Source organism: Agelaius phoeniceus, chromosome 15 (genome assembly GCF_051311805.1).
Source record: "Agelaius phoeniceus isolate bAgePho1 chromosome 15, bAgePho1.hap1, whole genome shotgun sequence".
Lineage (NCBI taxonomy): Eukaryota > Metazoa > Chordata > Aves > Passeriformes > Icteridae > Agelaius > Agelaius phoeniceus.
In genome coordinates this window covers 14,487,421-14,505,903 of record NC_135279.1, presented here as the reverse complement: position 1 = coordinate 14,505,903, position 18,483 = coordinate 14,487,421, and the positions used below count along the sequence as shown (strand labels likewise).

The 18,483-nt window shown below is 41.8% G+C and overlaps 1 protein-coding gene across 3 annotated transcripts in view; it reads left to right on the top strand.

Moving 5' to 3' along the window:
• The window catches only part of SLIT3 (slit guidance ligand 3), a 494,867-nt gene that overhangs the window by 238,508 nt on the left and 237,876 nt on the right, over nucleotides 1-18,483 (top strand). For all 3 annotated transcript variants that reach the window (XM_077186384.1, XM_054642751.2, XM_077186385.1), the window contains one exon: nucleotides 9,997-10,068. In XM_077186384.1, coding sequence (XP_077042499.1) covers nucleotides 9,997-10,068 — 72 coding nt within the window. The remainder of the gene's footprint in view (nucleotides 1-9,996; nucleotides 10,069-18,483) is intronic.

Below are 18,483 nucleotides of genomic sequence, written 5' to 3'. Positions count from 1 at the left end.
TGTGCAGGAGCCACTCCTCCCTCTTCCCTGGTCAGCTCTTTTACATTTAATTCAATTCGGTGTGCTGACATTGTCAATCTGAAATTTAGCAGTGCTTGACAGGGAGTCAGGGGAAAGCCAAGTTCATTTCTGGAAGTGGCTTTATGCAGATGAACTCGTGTGGGCTCTGTAAGGAGGCAGCTGCTGATGAATCAGGAGTGCCCTTGTTCCCTCCTCAGCTTCGGGAATAAAGCTCAAAAAACACCACAAACACCTTGGAGAGCTGCACACCCAGGTCTCCCTATGAGTATTTCTGGGTGTTTGAGGATTAAAAATGAGCGTTTTCAAAGTAGAATCTGGAGGATTTTGTTGTGCAGCATTTGGGTGGATTCAAGGAAATTAATTCAGTTTGTAACCTGTCCAGGCCAGAGTGGTTTGAAAGTGGCAATGAAGTCCTGGGAGAGCTGGTAATTCTTGTGAATTGTCTGGATTTTAGCTCTTTTCAGTAAAGGTTTAGGTCTTTGGTAGTTGATTTACTGAAACACTCAGATAAAACCCTCAGTAAGCTGAGCAGAATGATTGTGAGTTTAACTTCTCTTTTGGAAGAATTCACCACTTTATGTGCACTTTAGCTAAAAGCTAATTTTGTTTTAGGTTTGTGTCACCTTAGCATGTTTCTTCTACTAGTATATTTGAGTTTTATTTTCTCTACTTAGTTTTATTTTCTCTACCTCCATTCCATTTAAATGCCTTTTTCTAAAGCATGGCAATATTGAATGATAAACTTCTGTGCATGGAGTGGGATTCTGAAGGTGCTTTACCTATGTGAATAATCATTGAAAAGAAGAAGTTATTGGTTATGTTTCAGTGAACCGTTTTTGGTGTGGATAGAGCAGGAGGATGAGGTTTGTAAGGGTGTGGTGTCATGCAGCTGTAATGCTCAGAGTGACCTGAAGAGCTGCTGGCTTTGTGGATCCTCCCAAAAAACAGAGAGCTGCTGTTACCTCAACATGTGAATATCCCCACTCTGTGGTATTACATCTTGGTCTAATAAATCTAGATGTCACATCCACACAGAAAAATGAGTTATGGCTACAAACCAGCCTGAAGTGGATCCCCTAACATCTGCAGTGCTTCACTGGGACTCTCAGGGCTAAACCATCCACAGCAGGGAAGATACATAAAGGTGAAGCTGAGGAACAAAAAGAGAAGCTAAAATATTAGAAAAAAGGGATAAGGTGCATGGAACTCCTCTGTCTTTTGTCTTGGGCTTCTGTACCTGTTCCTGCAGTCTGCTGAATATCAGCAGGATGGATATTGCTGGTCCAATATTATAATTTATTTTTAAAACTTTGTTTACAGCTCCAGTACCAGTGTGCCCCTCTTGCACAGGTGCACTTTTTACCACAGAATAGAATAAAGGCCCTCTGATACCTGGGCCTGAGCTATAAACAATGTTGTTTTTCTCACTGCAGTGCATTCAAATACTTTGCAACTCATTTCTACCTCGCTGGATTGGATGGAAATTCAAGTTGGTTTTACTATCCACAGATTCTCTGTAATTTTTATTACTTTTATATTGCCACAGGAATGTCTGCAGTGATCATATAAACAAATTGTATAATTAGCCTTTTTCAGGAGAACCTGGTAAAAAAATAAATCCTAGATCTTTACACATGTAATTGCTACTTAATCCCAGGAAAGATCTTATTTTCTTAGCTAAAGTACAGGATCGCAGCCTGAATTAAATAAATACTATTGTAATCATTGTTTTCATTGTACAATGTGATGCTTAGGTACACAAAAATATTAACTGGCGGGGGATTTTTTCTTTTAATATATTAGTAAAGTGCAAAAAAAAATCTTTAGTATAAAAATATTCATCATTAACAAGGTTCAGACAGATCAGTCAAAAGAGAGTCTTGCAGATGCTGATCAGTTTTCCAAAGACAGTGCATGTTTTATTCTTTATGATTTCATGTTTATCTTCTAAACTAAAAACTCATCATAATTTAAAAAATATATGACCAATGAACTGCAATATCTTTTTGTTTGGTGGCCAGGCAGGGCTGTGGAGGCTCCTGGCTCTGTGGGGAGATCAGAGGAGGGTGATGTTGCCTACTGATGTTTAGAATTTGCAAATGCATAGGATTTCTTTCCAGTATGGTTCAACAGACAGAAGTGTAAACCCCCAAACAGGTCAACAGTGTAAAACCAGTGCTTTTTAAAATTAGCTTAAAATAAAGGTACCTCCATACAGCTGCATTTCTATTTTAGAAAGTATTAAAACTAATAAGCAGTGGAAGAGCTTTTGAATTCACATTGGTTTAGCAGCAAGAAAATATTGAAAAAAATAGAAAATGGTGGGGAGAATCATTCCTTTCTTCTGGTGTCAGGTCTTCAGTCCCCCCTGTCTGAGGTTTTGGTGTCCCCAGTAAATCACAGGAGTGCCTCTGTGTTCCAATCTCACTTCCAGTGCAGTTGGAGGGCTTGGACTCGTGTGGGAGCACCATCACTCTGGGAGCCTCTGTTTGTCAGAGGTTTTGTTTTGTGGGGCAGCAGAATTCCAGAGGAAAGGTTTTCCTGTCCAAATGCATCCCAGTGGTGCCAGAGCTGTCTCTGCTGGCAGGGCACCCTCTCCACACACGGGAGGGCTCAGTGGATGGATGGCACAGGGTGAAATGCCTGATCTGTGGGGCTGACTGGGAAGGGTTTTTCTGTCTCTTCCCACACTCCCTGGAGCACCTGGAGTCCCATGCTGCCTCTCTTTGTGCTCCTTTGTCTCCCGGATCAAAAGGCAGGATTAATTAGATTGATACATTTTCTAAAGCCCTAAAACCCTACATGAAATGCTGCTAACAAAGACATCTTCTTGTCATTTATTAGTCAGAACCCTATCCTATTTCTAGTGGGCTGCTTCTCCTCAAGAGTTCCCTCTGGATTCACTGGCTGTTACTTTCCAGTTCCTGCTCCCTGACATACCCAAAACTGAGTGTAAATACTTTGAGGAAAGATTTTACTTTTGTGTGTATGTTCCAAAAGACAAAACAGATGCTGCTTCCTAAAATGAAAGCTTGCCATCAGTCTCAAGATGGGTGGTTTTAAAATAAGAGTCTCCTAAATGCTGTCTGATCACTACTTGCTGAGCTTTTCGGAAATGGCAGGAGGAGGGAGAACTATAAAAGTCATAAAGACAAATGTTGCCTTTGATTGGACACTGGCATTGATAAGTTTTATAGTTTATTTAAAATGATATAAAAATATTTGCTCATCTTCTCAGAGATATTCTAATAGATTTTTTTGTTGGGTGCATCAATAGACAAATGTTGCACTGTGTCTTAGTGAAACAAGGTGGGGTTTGGTTGTTTGGTTTTTTGTTTGTTTGTTTGTTGTTTTAAGCACCAAGAATTTTAAAAACCTCTAATGAAGAATTAGGTAATCCCAAATGAGTATTCTCTGTTCTTTTAAACATTTAAAAAGACTTCAGCATGTGCTGTGTGATCCCTGTGGTTGTGTCAGGACAGAAGTCATGAAACTGCACAACTCCACACAGCTTGGATCCCTTGAAGGATCTTTATTAACAGATGGTTTTAAAGTTGTCCTTGGAGAAGGTGGAAGATGATGATAAAATAATCATCTTCTGCTGGGATCTTTTTGCTCTGACTCCTTAGTGAGCACCTCTCCCCAGTCTTGAGGCTCTGGCTCTGCTCAGCGTCCTGCTCTCACAATGAAGGTGTGTGTGACTGGGGTAATGGGGCTGTGGGCAAGTGCTGAAACCCAGAAGTTCAGAATTACCATCTATCACTTCCCAGTGCAACTGCATCAACAGAGAGATCCTGGTGTTTATCTTCTGCAGGCTTAGCACGGGGCTTGTGCAGCAGTGCGTGACTGTGTGAAAGCACCGAGCGCTGCTCTAATTGGAATTTTGGAGCTAAATTCCCTCCTCAAAACAAACAGGACAAAAGCAAACCTGTGTTTCCCCTGCAGCCTCCCAGAGCAGGAGCTGAGGGGCAGCTGTATTGTATTTGGGCAAACACAGTCACCTTGTTCAAGCTGCAGGACCCGCTCTGTTCTGCAGAGCTCACACGCCCGTCACCCTCTTTGCTTTCCTGCACTTGTAGGAGGAAGGGATTTTTTTCCCTTTTAGAAAATCAGCAGTAATGCCAAGTTTCCACAGAGTAATGCTTTACAACACTGCTGTTGTTAAGCTCTTGCCTTGTAGCCCATCAGCAACAACACTTTTCCATTTTTCCTTCAGACAGAGAGCTACAAGTGCTGCTTTACAGTAAATACCATTTTACACTGACCCTGCTGGGAGGGAGAAGCCATTCCTGCACCCAGGGCACAGGTGCTGATGAGTGTCAGACTTGCCACAGCTTGTTCTAATTACTGGTGGAGGGAGCTGATTTGGGCAATGCATTTCCCACCTGGAAGATGATAAATATCTTGAATTTAACTTCCATATTTAAGAGAGTCAAAGTTTCTGAGTTGTCCTTAACTGTTAATTCAGTTATTTTTTAATCTGACTGTAGAACAGGAAAAACTCTTAATTCTGAACAGTTTTGGAAATACTAGGACACTATCTCCTAGGTAAGAATAATATTTAGTTGTTGAAAATGCTAAATATTAGTTTTAATTAAAAAAAAATTTAAAAGCGACCATATAATTTTGACAGAGCAAGAAAAATCCTTTTGTTCCTTGCTGTAAATGAAATGCACAATATTCTGTGCTGGAATTTTTACATATACAATTAAACTCCTTTTTCCCCCTGTGGATTTTCTTGGTCTTTCTACCTCATATTCTCTTGCAGACTCTTTCTGTAGATAGCACTGGTCCCCCTACCCTGTCTCTTCTCTGAGTATAGGAGTTCTCTTCCCTCAACTTTTGTTCTATGACAAAGCTGACTTGTATAATTCCTCACTTTATTGGCTTCCTTATCTTTTATTACATGTTACTTAGAGATACCTATTATCTTTGGATTATACTCTCTAATTTTCCCCATCTGTTATTCTTTAACTCCTTAATTGTTCTACTTAATTCAGTAAAACATTGCAGGATAGAGTTTATGTGTAACATGCTGTACGAATTAAAACTAATTCTAATGAGACAAATTGCAGTGACCAGATTGTGTTAAGTATGTGACCTTTAGTGGAGCAGTTCAGTCTAGTTTTGGTCCAGTTGTAAAGAAAAGTTAGATAGAGGAGTAGTCATTAAACTTTAAAAGTGCACAAAAACCTCAAGAAGGTTTTATTTTATTTAATTTTAATCAGTGCATTGGACTGAAATGTTTTAAATCCAGGAATCTTAATTTGTAAACAAGCTACCAGGAGGGATGAATTAATTCTCATTTCTCTCAGCTGCACATTCAGTAGCCAAGCAAAACTGTTGGGCACAGTGCTAATTTCTTGGCATGGGTGGCAGCTGGCCCTTTCTTAAAATCAGGAGTGGTGTCTTTCATTAGTCCTGTTTTGCAGAGCAGGTGAACAATATTAACTTTCCAGTATTATTCTGGCAACAAGAGAGGATAGGAAACAGTTTTATTTTGCACTCAAGTCCCATATCCCGTCAAAGGAACCAGTGTTTGTCTTATGGTTTTGTACCAGCTGCTGCAGAGAGCTGTGTGTGAGCTCCCCTGACTTATTCCAAGATGCAATTAAGTTGTGGATAAACTGAAATGCTCCTGAAGAAAGGAATCAGGTTTGTTAGGCTGGATTTTCCCTTCATTTTAAGTAAACCATTGGTTCCATGTGTTAATAATTAATTCTGTGAGTTTGCACTTTTACTGTGGAATCTACATACAATAAAATACTGGGGAAGATACAGGTTTGGCTGTGCAGAATTTGCTCTGGGTGACTTGTTCTTTAAGTCTTTGCATTAAACTCTTTACACATTAAAGGCAAGCTGAGTTCTTTATTGGATAACACTGCATGGTGATCTCCCAGCCCATTTGAGTGGGGGAAATAATTAAAGATTAGTGTTCAACCACATTAAATACTTCTTAATCAAGCTGGTTTTCAGGCAGTTGTAAAAAAATAGGCTTTTTAAATTTGCCAATCTCTGTGTTAAAAAAGGTTGAGAAAATAACTGGTAAATCATCAAAGGGTGTGGTGGTTTTTTTGTTTGAAAAGGAAGAAAAGCTGAGCATAATGCCATCCCTGCTGATTTTTTGATTTTCATATAATATATGTTATTTTCTGCACCTTTTTAATTTTGCAAGTTGTATTTAAGTAGTTGTTTTAATGTTTTAGATCTGTAGTCCAAATGAAGATTCATTCTGTGGATGTTCGTAGGGTCTGTGTTCCAATTAAGTGATTTATGTTCTCTTACCGGCAAAATAATAATAATAAAAATGTCTTAATGTATTCTGTTGCTCTGTTAGATAGCTGAATTTCCACTCAGGATGCAATAGGCAGCTTTAGAGCAGAAGCTGAAACCAGCACTACAGCAAAGACTGCAGAGGCACTTAGGAAACGTCAGCACTTTTGGATGGGTTTTTTTCCCCTTTCCAATCCTTTTATCAGTGAGGCACTTACAATTCACATTGGAAGATCAAGAAAACAATATTAGACTTGCAGAGGGAGTTCATCTGTGTCCAAAGCATTTTAGCTAAATTAAAATAAAATCTAAGAAAGGTATTGGCTTGTGCCAACTCTTGCAGGAGTCTGGGTTGGGCTAACATGAGCTGTGAGCCACAGCTGCTGGGTTTGTCAGCTCCTGCCTCTCTCCCCTGTGCAAAATGCCAGCCCCAGCTCTTTAACATCTCTGTGGCTCCATTCCCCCAGCTCAGAAAGGAGGATGCTGTTTCCTCTGGGGTTTTTTTGCTGTGGAAGCTGTTGGATGAGTGTTCTGCTGCTCTCCCTGAGTTCCTCTGGGCTCTGCTGCCTGTCCCCACCACTGCAGTGCACCAAGCTGGGGCTGCTGCAGGCTGGGTGTGCCCTGTGCCAGGTCAAACTGCACAGAACCTGCCTGTATTTATCAAAACAATTGATATCAAAACAAGGACAGTTCCATCTAGAAATGCCTGCCTAGCTCAGCTCATCTGTTTGACCAGGATGAAGATGAGCATGTTCTGGTTCTGTTGGGTGCTTTCTCCCAGCACAGCAGGGACTCTTGCAAGGAGGGTGCTGCTGATGGACTGGCACATTCTGGTTTGTCCTCAGGTCAGGTGATTTCAGCTCTCTAACACTGCCTCTTAGAGTGAGGGTATTGGGAAGTTTATTATTCCCTAAGTCTGAAATTTTTCAGATTTCTCCTTTCCCATCATGATCCCCCCAGGCACTGGACTTGCCTTCCATTACAGAAACAGGGGGCTTGAAACTTCTGTCTAAGAAATAGGAAATCTATTAGTAATCATCACCTTTTTTCCCCCCCAGGTTTCATGTTTATTTTTCTTGATTACTGCCATATTTTTCCATCTGCTTTTTAGGTTTTTGTTTTGGCCTCACATTAATTTATCTGGTTTTCTACAGTTACTATTAATAACTAATATTTATTTTGCATACCATTGCTGTAAGCTTCCCATCATGTCTGCCACGAGAAGCTGGGAATAAAAAGCTGGAACTTGAAGATAAACTCAGCAGACAAGTTTGTTACAGCCTTCTGCTGCCTCAGAGCAAATTTTGTGAAGTGCACAGGCTGAGCCTGGTTGAGGTTTGCTTGCTTATTAAACACGCTTAACAAAACTGTGGCACAATGTCAGGAAGCAGAGAGAAACTCTCCTCTTGACCATCTCAAAATAGGATGATTATAATTGTGAGAAGGCAGAAAAAGGAGCATTGGTGACTTTTCTTCCATGCTGTGTCACTAATGCCACTCAGGCTTAGATTTATGGAATCGGTCCACGATCCAGGAGATTGAAAGAGGCAGGTTTGTTAGCTAGAACAGAGAGCCTTATAGAGAATAAAAATAATAGGTTTTCATAGAAAACAGATGAACTTCCTGCAGTCCCCTGGTTCTGCCTGACTGCAGGTTAAAAGTTGAGCATAAAGACAAAGCAGAGATCAAATATATACATTAGCTCTTGTAGAACACAACAATGTTATGAAATATCACTTGAAAACCTGATTTACTTTTACACATGACTGGAAATGCACAATAAAATACCAGACAAATGCAACTTGAGATGGTGGATTAAGTGTGGCTTTATTTGACCACACAATTCCACTTTTCCAAGCCCTTTTTGTTCTGCTTTTTGTATGTCTTCCTTTCAGATCTTACTAATTTTTGCCTTGCTAAGCCATTTTGTCACACTTTTACCACAGCTCTGCTGTGCCTCAGTGTCACACCAAAGTGACAGCTTAAAACTTCCTCCTTCTGGGTCTGAAATGCTCTGTACTTTGTCTCCTCTCTGTCCCAGCTCCCTGATCATTTGTCTGGGTTGAAGGTCTGTCTTTAAAGAACTAATATTTTGTTGCTGGCAAAATAAAGGGAAGGTGAAGGCGGGGTCAGAGTGTGGATCAGTGTTAAACAAATTGTGAAGGTCACAAAGAATTTTAATCTGACTTGAAAAAGAGACTTGTATCCAGCGGCACATTTTTGTTTGCGCTCCTCTGAATGGACAATTGTGGCTACTTTGAGAATTTGGTGTAGACTGCATGACTGGTAGGAATTGAATTAGTCTTGTGACAAGGACATAGTCCCCTTTTTTCCTTATCTGCCTGATGGAAAGCAGAAGAAAGCCCCGTGTGACGCGTCTTGACCCGCAGTGTCAATGTGGGCTTTTGTGACAGGCTCTGATTTCTGGCCTCTCCTTTGATAAAACCAATTTGGTGGAGGCTAGAAAGGAGCTTGCTGAACAGTAAATGTACTTACAGAAGAGGGTGTCTGGGGATGAGTACAGAGGCTGCCAGCCCCTCCTGATCATCCTTACAGAGCCAGAGTCTCTCTGGACATGGGGCAGTGTAGCATTGTGTGTTGGCTGCACTGTAGAGCCTTGGGACACTCACCCTAAACAAGGCACTGTGCAGTTCTCCTCAGGATCACCTTTATTTGTCCTTTAGTCATCACTGAGCCTTCCCTTTCCTCCATTTGCTTCTTTCTTACATTTTTCTTTCCCACTTCTCTGCCTTCCTTTTTTCCTCCTCCATTCCTGTCTTGCCCCATCCTTTGTCCTTTAAACCAGACTGAAACCTCTCCCCCTTCTCTGTGCTGATGGGGCACCCACAGGAAAATCAGGGAAAATGCTGTTTTTCCTCAGCATGAAAACATCCCAGCTTTCTGGTTTCATGTCCATTTCCCACCCATCCCTGATGCTTTCCTTCCCACCTCCACTGCACTGCTAGAGGACTGTGAACCTGGAGCTATTTATAGAAAAGCACTCAAATGCAGGCTGGGAAACTGGAAAATGTTACCTGCACTCACAATGCAGATCGAACCATTTTTAAAGTGCTTTAAGTACTAGAAAGACTTTTTGGAATTGCTTGTTGGTTGTTTAGTTTTTTGGTGGTGGTTTTTAAACAAGGTTAAAAATTCCGTTTTTCCCATTGATACATAATGCAGTGGAATTTTAATGCAATAGATTAAGATCTTTTCAGTTTAAATTTAAAAGGCTCACAAGAGAATGATTGTCATGTTTTTTCCTGAATATTAACTTCAAATAAGAAGTTGTAATCTGAGCAGGGGTAGCCAAGTATTTTTGCAGTCTGTAAACAAATAGAAGCATGCTGAGAAAATTACATTTACACTACAGGGTTGTGATTCCAAGGCATGAGATTTGGCTGCAGGTACTCTGATAATGAATCATGGCATTGTGCCTGCATCACCATCACATTTGAATGATGTTTGCTCGAAGTTCTGTCATTTGTATCAGGAATTCTGGAGGTTTTGGTTGGAGAGTAATTTCAGCTCATTCCACAGACCTCTGGAGGAGAGAAACAAAATTAAAAACACTGTGTGGTGTAACAAATCCAGCAACATCTCCTTTTCCAAGCATGTGGAGGTTCCATTAGCTGATGCAGATTTGAGAAATGTGTTCTCTTTGTTAACACAATGTATTTTTTTTTCTGTTCTCTTATTCAGAGACCTGAGTGAAAACCAGATAAAAGGAATCCCTAGAAAGGCCTTTCGAGGAATCATTGATGTGAAGAACTTGTAAGTGACAACTTCATTAATATTTGTGGTGAAAACCTTTCTCCTCTTGTTGCTCTCACTTTGGGTACCTCGTGTCCAGCTCTGTGCAGCCCCAAAGGGACCCTGCAGGTTTTTGGCAGGGGATTCCCAGGCTGCTTTGGTCCTCATGCCTGTGAACACACCTGGGGAGGTTTTGAGCTGAGGAAAAAGAACAAACTCAAAGGCTTCACCTCTTCCTGCAGGACTGTCCTAGAGCAAGATGTGCATTGGGAAAGTTACTGTAGATTTTGGGGATGGAGTTGAAGTGTTTTGCTTAGTTTAAGTTTTCTGTCCCATCACTTCTGTCAGAAATAAATGACAAACTGTGGTACTCAGGCATGGTGGTTGAGCACAAATATCAGAAAATGAAAGAAATAATGGGAGCAGTTAACTGCACAGGCTTTGACAGCTTGTATTTAAAATTAAAATAATTTATAAAAGCCTTTTAAGAGAGAAGACAGGGCTGTGGTTTTTGTGCTAATGAAGCCAGTCTGTCCTAGCCTTTTGCTGTAAGGTAGCCTGAAATGTGTGTAAAGACCTTGAGCTCTGAATTTCCAGAGCTGCTGGAAGCTCTCACACGTTATGTAACAGAAACCCCTTTTTTGTGCACACCCACACTGTAACCCACCCTTGGCTTTGTTGGAGTCAGCACAGGGTGAGCTGAGCAAACAACAGCCCCTGGCTCAGCAGGTTCAGGATTTCCTGGGACAGCCTGCAGGCTCCCTCAGGAGCGTTTCAGAGCCATGAGGGTTGGCCCTGTGTTACCACAGCACTCGCTGAAAACTGATCCCCTCCGTGTTAAATATTGGAAGCACTGCATAAATGGTGGGGATTTTAAAAAGTTGAGTGGAAGGAACAGCTAAAGGTGATCTGAAAAGAAGCCCTCTTCTGCAAACACTCTTGCAACATAGTTCTGTTTTCAAATCTTGCCCAATGAAATGGTCTCAGGTTCATGAAGCGATCCCTGGGGTGTCCTGAGAAGGGCCAGGAGTTGGACTCCATGATCCTTCCCTTTAATCCTGTTATCATGAGTTTTACTTGCATTGTGTGATCTACAGGAACAATAGATGGTATTTTGTGTCAGAAAACCAAACTTTCCCAGCTGGAACTCACTGTTGTTGTCTGACTTCATTTCAATAACAGAGTTTGCATTGAGAGTTTAGGTCACCTCTGCCAAGCTGTCACAACCAGAGCAGGTGTTTTGATTTATGGACCCACTCTCAGTGCAGAAGGATTCAGGGTTTCTCCCTTCCATGAGCTGGTACCAAGGGATGAGTGGCTGGAGTGCTTACAGGAACTGTATAAATGTTGGGATTTCAAGCTTCTAGGAAAAATTGTATCTGTCAAGTTAGGCAGTATCAACTGTTTTACTGTAAAAGACACAGTATCAGAAGTACTTCCCTGTAGCTCCAATTTCTGACTTCTATGAGCACTGAAGTTATCACAGAGTCATAAAATAATTCTGGTTTGGAGTGGTCATCCAGTCCAGCTGCCAGCTCAGCACAAAGCTTGGTGCTCTAACAGATTGCTGTTGTGAGCCACAAGTCCTGGTTATTTAGATAAATAGCAGGAGAAGCAGACCTTTCACTCACATCAGACATCCTCTCTTGGTAGGAAATGTACAATTCCTGTGCCCAGGGTGGTCCATGGCACTGTTGCTTCCAGACACAGATGAGTGGATTGTGACTTGCTGAGAAAAACGTGGCACAATCTTGAGCCAGCTTGCTGCTGGAAATGCATTAAAATTTCTCCAGCAGTAGCTGTAAGGGTGTGATGCAAGTCAATAGTTCAAGCTCTTTAAGCAGTGAGCTCCAACATGCTGATTCCCATTTCCAGCCTGTGTTTGGCAGCCAGGTCTCTCCCCTCTGGGTCCCATGGCAGTGAGCAGGGTGTTCAGTGCCTGTGCCTTGGGGTGCCAGCACCTGCCTGGTGACACAAAGGTGCTGATGGCACAGCAGCAGGGTGGGCTGTTTCTATGGTTATCACTTTGCAGATTTATTGTGCTGTCTCAGTGTTCTTCCTCTTTATAAAGTGTGTTAGTGAGGGAGCTTGGAGGCTCTGGGGCACAAGAAATAAAGCTACAAACTGCTCCATACTCCCCAGCCCTTTCCATTTTATATTTAGAATTTGTATAGGGAAAGGCTGGCATGGAATGGTCTCTATTTTCATGGCTTGACCTTTAACAGGACCTCAGATTCTTCCAGGTTCTTCCAAAAGTGTCCCAATATCATGGCAAAAATAATAACCCTGGAGATACCATAATAGGGACACAGGGAGTGCTAAACCAGATGAAAGTCTCCAGATTAATGCTGTCTTTAACAGCAGCTTGGAAAGCTTCCCTCAGGACAAAATGCAGGGTTGATGCATTGGACTGAGGCAGGGCATGAATTCCTTTGGGACTCCAGCTCTGAAACAGGCAGCCTGAGGCTCAGCATAAATTACAGTGGGTGCCATTTGGAAACCCTGTGGGCATTACCCTGTCCCAGCATGGCCATGGCAGGGAGGGACACAGAGGCACAGGTTGTGTCCAGCTGGAACAGACTGGGGTTAAAAAATCTTCTTCCAAAGGGGAAAGTGCTGTTGCAAATGTGAAGCAGAGAGTTTTTGGTGATGTTCCCCCAAGCACCAGGGCTGCAGAGCTGGCTTTAACAGGAAAAAAAGTCTTCTAAAAATTTGTTAAAATGATAGGAGGGGGAAAATGTTATAAAAAGCATTGTTCCAAGATGTTTTCACTGTGTCTTTCTTTTTAAACAGTAAAAGCTTTCTATCTTTTATCATTCTCTTAGCAGAAGAGTGAGCCCAGGAAAATGGGCTTGGATTAGGGCTGTGCTGAAGAATTTTAAATGTCAGGGAGGCCAGTGTTTTTGCACAAGACAAAGCCAAAGCAGAGGCTGGAGTTTTTCAAACTCCTACGTGGGGAAGTTTCATTGTGTGAATTATTTTCGTATGAAGTGCTTTCTGCTGTTTGGGTACAGAAATCAAAGAATCTGCTCACAAATAGTGAGCCTGTTTCTAACTGAAATGTAGAAATAATTATACAGCTTTTAGAAAGTTTCATGAGCACATAATGTCCATTACCAGTAGTGAATTTATTTGGGAATTTGGCATAAACTGACACTTTGAACACATTGTGGAGTGGATGCATGAACTCTGCTCAGTGGCCCTGAGAGCTGAACAGGAGAGGGCAAGAGAGGGCCAGCCTGCAGAGCACACCTGTATTCAATTTCTGTTACTTATTACTCAGAGAACAGGAAATGTTTCTTGCAGGAATCTAGCCCCAAGTAAGCACATTTATTTCAAGAATTAAAGTCTATGGGTTTGGGTCTCATTGAGCTTTGGGCTAACTCAGCGCTGTCAGCCATGGCCTTCCATCATAAAAATATATAGAGCTGCTTCTTGGATTTCTGCACGTTTCCCCTGCTCCTGTCACACCCTGGCATGCAGGGGAGTGAGTGTTCCTCTGCTCAGGCATTCCTGCAGTTGCTCAGCCCACCTCACTGGGGGCAGCCAGGATCTCAGTACAGGGATATACAGAGCTTGATGTTAGGAAGAAATCCCTGCCTGGCACAGGGTGCCCAGAGCAGCTGTGGCTGCCCCTGCATCCCTGGAATTGTCCCAGGCCAGGCTGGATGGGGCTTGGAGCAGCCTGGGACAGTGGAAGGTGTCCCTGCCATGGCAGGGGTGCAATAAGACAACCTTTATGGTCCTTTCCAGCCCAAACCATTCAATGAGTCTACAAACATTGCCCAGCCAAGGAATGGAAACCAGGAATCCATGGCAGAATGCCAGAGCAGCAGGGCAGAGGGGGAGCCACCCTGTGTGAGCACCACTCAGAGCTGGAGCACACAGAACAGCACAGGCACTGCTTTTTCTGTCAGGGCTTCCTGCACTTCCTTGTTCTTGATTCACTGGAATTCACTTCCATCCATATTCAGCTCCTGCCTTTGGTCTCTCCCAGGCTGTAAGGTTCTGTAGCACTGGGATTCAGGGAAAAAAAAAACAACAAAAAACAAAACCAAAACAAAAAAACCCAAACAAAACAAATAAAGAAGTTAACAGGTTTATGTGTCATGATAATACAGGCTCATTGCTTTTCTGCCTGAACACTTCTCAGCCTCACCTGAGATAACAGCTCCTATCACTGGACCTGCAAGGGACATTCCCTGCATCCTGGGGCCACTTAGCAAATTGTGGGTAATATCCTCCTTGATAGCCCTAAAGGTTCTTGTGGAGGAAGAAATGAAGCATTTAGATTTATGTTTTTAAAAATACAGAAATACATCAGCACATATGTAACATTTAACACTTCTGCAAGTCAGTACACATTTATTTTCCTAGTGATTAAATTACCTCTGCAGTGTGGAAAATCAGAGCTCTGTGAGTACTGTAAAATATTGTTGTACCTATTAGTTTCAGTTCCTTATTTGTTAAATGGCTTTTCCTGGAAGATTCTGTTACTTTTTCTGCATGCATCTACTATTAGCATCAATCTACAGAACTTTTACAAAAATTAAACATCTTGAGTGCACATTCAGGTTTTGGAAAAAGCTGAACTTGCTCTTTACATTGAGAGGTATTTTGCATTCACCTACACAAAATATTAAAATGTTCCAATGTAATTTTTTTTAACCATCACAGCCAGCTCTGCAGAGTATATTTGTAGCTTCTGCCATTCAGCCATAGGAAAAATTAAACATACCTGTCAAGTTAAACTAATGAATAAACTAATGAATAAAGGAAATAATGGTTGATTTGTGTGTAGCCATTTCACTAGAAGAAAGCAAGTGATTGTGAGTTATTTGCCATGCATAAATATGCAGTAGATCTTAATGAAATGTTACACTACAAAACATAACTCCTTTAGTCTGGGTTCTCCAGGGAAGCTATTATCCAGAGCCCTCTGAAATTCCTGGCTGTAGTTTCTTGACATTTGTGTACAGCATTCAGTGTTTCTCTTGCTGTTTGCAGTAAAATAAAACTAAAGGAAGAAGATAAACAGTTGGCCAGATTTTCCATTCTTTTGGTGTGAAATCTGGACTGAGCCTTCTGAAGCCAGTGGTTGGCCTCAAATAAAAGCAAAGAAATGCCTAGAGGAGAATTGATTATCATGTGTTGGGTTATATATTTGCTTTTGTGTCTCCCAATGGGCTGAACAATATGTATCTATATTTGATAGTGTGCATTAACAGCTCAGTATATTTTAAATAGGAATACTATTGTGAGGAATTGTGGGGGTTTTGTCCCTTTCCTGCTTGCTCTGTTTCCATCAGGAATGTCACAGCTGCTGCAGCCACAGCCAAGGGAAAGCCTGTTAGGAACATGGAGATGAAAACTTGAACAATATGGATCTATATTTGATGGTGTGCATTAAAAGCTCAGTATATTTTTAAATAGGAATACATGAAAATTTAAGGAAAGGATACATTTCTATTATGGAACAGATTTCAGGTTGTTTTGACAAAGAGCTGGCTAAACAGGTCAGAGGCATGGAAAGAGCTATTTTGAATACTCATTGGAGACAAGCCTTTGGCACTCTTTAGGGGGCAAAAAGATCACATTACTTCAACTGTATAAATTTGTAAATAATTTTCCTCCTCCTTGTCCATAAATTCACCCTGCACTCAATGTATTCCAACAGTGTATTCCTTTCTATCTCCTGTAATTGGCCTTCATTGTGATAGTGACCATAATGAATTCAAGAGACATCTCTGTGGCCATCACATTTGCTTTCCTAGAAATGTCATTGTCATGCAGCATTATTATAACAATAAAATAACAAGTTCCCAACTTACCACCTTCTATGGAGAAACACCACCTACAGCGTCAGTTAATTTTATGAATACATTAGTTTGAGCTTTTGCCATCTGTTCCAGCCCTTATAAGAAATGCAAGAAGCATATATTTCACAATTAACTCATTAAAAGGATATGATTGATTGGAATGCACACACATGTTCCCTGCACCACAGTTAAGGTGAGATGGGCAGGACCAACCAAGCACTCAGAGGACATTTTGTGAGACAAATGCTTCTCTCTTGACATCCTCAGGCACACACACATAGGGCCAGCACGTCAGGTGACACAGAGGGGTGACACTGGTTGCTTTATTGCTCTCTTGAGAGTCATGGCCCAGCCCTGCAGGGGCTCCTTCTGCTGTTTTCCTGACTGAGGTCACTGGGTGTACAGTAAGCCTTGGTCTGTCTTATTCTATTCTATTCTATTCTGTTTGAAATCACTAATCTCTAAAATCTACCTGCCCTTATCTTTTTAAATAGCTTCCCTTGTCTGTCTTACAGTAACAATAAGAGAAAAAAACAAGAAAGCTGAAATAGTGTGCAGGCTGGCTTTGGGCAGGCAGGAAGGTGGAGGGAGGATAACACTGACCAACACTGCTCACCCCAAAACCATCCCATGAAGGGTTTGAACCTGGGCCATATTTGGTAGTGTTATCAGTCCCTACTTGTACTTTTTAAACACATTTGTGTTTATGTAATCCCCTTTCTCTTGTCCCTTGCTAATAAATGAATTGTGGGGGTTTTGTCCCTTTCCTTCTCACTCTGTTTCCATCAGGAATGTCACAGCTTCTGCAGCCACAGCTAAGGGAAAGCCTGTTAGGAACATGGAGATGAAAACTTAAAGTTTAATTCAGAAACTGCATTCTTTGATCACAGTTTTTTCTCTGCCTCCAGTGAATCAGCAGAGGCTTTTTCCTCTCTGTGCTGCATTGGAGAGATGATGTGTTCATCATCAGCATCTTCCTGGAGGTCTGTGGGAGCACAGGACCCTGAGCACTGGGTCTGTGCCCTACCTGTGTCCTGTCCTTGGGTCCCTTCTCTTGCAGAAGAGTTTTGTGCAGGATGGCTGAGGGTGAGCAAGGGGTCTGGAATAAAAAGCTAATTCTGCATTTTTCTAGGATATGCTGCATAGAGGCAGTGTCTTCTGAGTAGCTGTGCTGAATGATGGTGCTCTCAGGCAGTTTATTGGAATTCCCATAAAATACTGGGGCTTTAAGTGTTTTTACAACCCTGAAACTTCTGTGTGTCTCTTTTGACATCATAAGGAATAGTCATTATTCAGAATTACCTTCTTAGGAGAAAGTTTCCTAGGATTTTTGCAATGTGCACTGGTGCTAAGAGATACCAGCTCAGCAGTGATGTTTCTTGTGAGTGAGCCAGTTTCAGTCTTGATAGTTTATTTTTGTAAATGCTTGGCATTAGAGTTCTGTCAGTTTTCAGGGAGTGTTTTAGAAGGGCATGAAGTGATAGGACAATGGGGAATGGCATTAAATGACAGAGAGCAGGTTTAGGTTGGATATTAGGAAGAGATTGTTCCCTGTGAGGGTGGTGAGGCCTGGCACAGGTTCCCAGAGCAGCTGTGGCTGCCCCTGCATCCCTGGAATTGTCCAAGGCCAGGCTGGATGGGGCTTGGAGCAGCCTGGGGCAGTGGGAGGTGTCCCTGCCATGGCAGGGGTGGAATCAGATGAGCTTTTGTCCCTTCCCACCCAGACTGTGCTGTGACTCTGTGATCCTGTGGTTCACGTGCTCCTCTGGAGGGTTTGGCCCAGCCTGCAGGACCTTGCTGTGCTTGAGGACAGGAGCTGTTAATGGGAATGCTGCTGTTTGCATTATTGTTTATGCAATAATAATGCATTATTATGTTTGCATTGTTCCCCAGCAGCCTGGATGGTCCCCAGTGCCTGAGGGAGCAGAATGTGCACACTGACACCCTGCAAAGGCTGCAGCACACCTGATAAACACTGCTCACCCCAAAACCAGCCCATGAAGGCTTTAAACCTGGGCCATATTTGGTTGTGTCATCAGTCCCTACTTGTATTTTTTAAACACATTTGGGTTTATGTAATCCCCTTTCTCTTGTCCCTTGCTAATAAATGAAACACCAGGTGGACAAACCAGCACAGCACGATCTTAAATCTGTTAAATGTGCTAAACTATGACTTGGGCTTCATGTGAGATTGATTGCACAGATTGGAAATGCACCACTGATTTTTTTTTTCTATTTTTTAAATGAAAACATCTGCAATAAGTAGGGTGGATGTCTGCTCTGCTCTCTTGTCCACTTGCATTTCAGGAAGTGTTTGTTTTCATGGATGTCTGCAGTTGTGGGCTCAACTGGCCACAAGGGATCTGTCACTGACAACTTATTAAAAGCTGAACCATCACTCCTGAGGAACAGATTTCCTCACTATAAAGGTTGCTTCCCCCTGAGTAAAATGTCAGATAAATAAAAAGCTGAAATATCTCTTAAGTGTGTTCCACTTATAAAATAGAAGTACATAAGCCAATGTAGTAGTGGAGGATGTATGTTTGGTGGCATTTAATATTTTTTAAATTTTCATTTTTCTGAGCTAATCAGAGCTGACTACCTCCATAATAAGGTT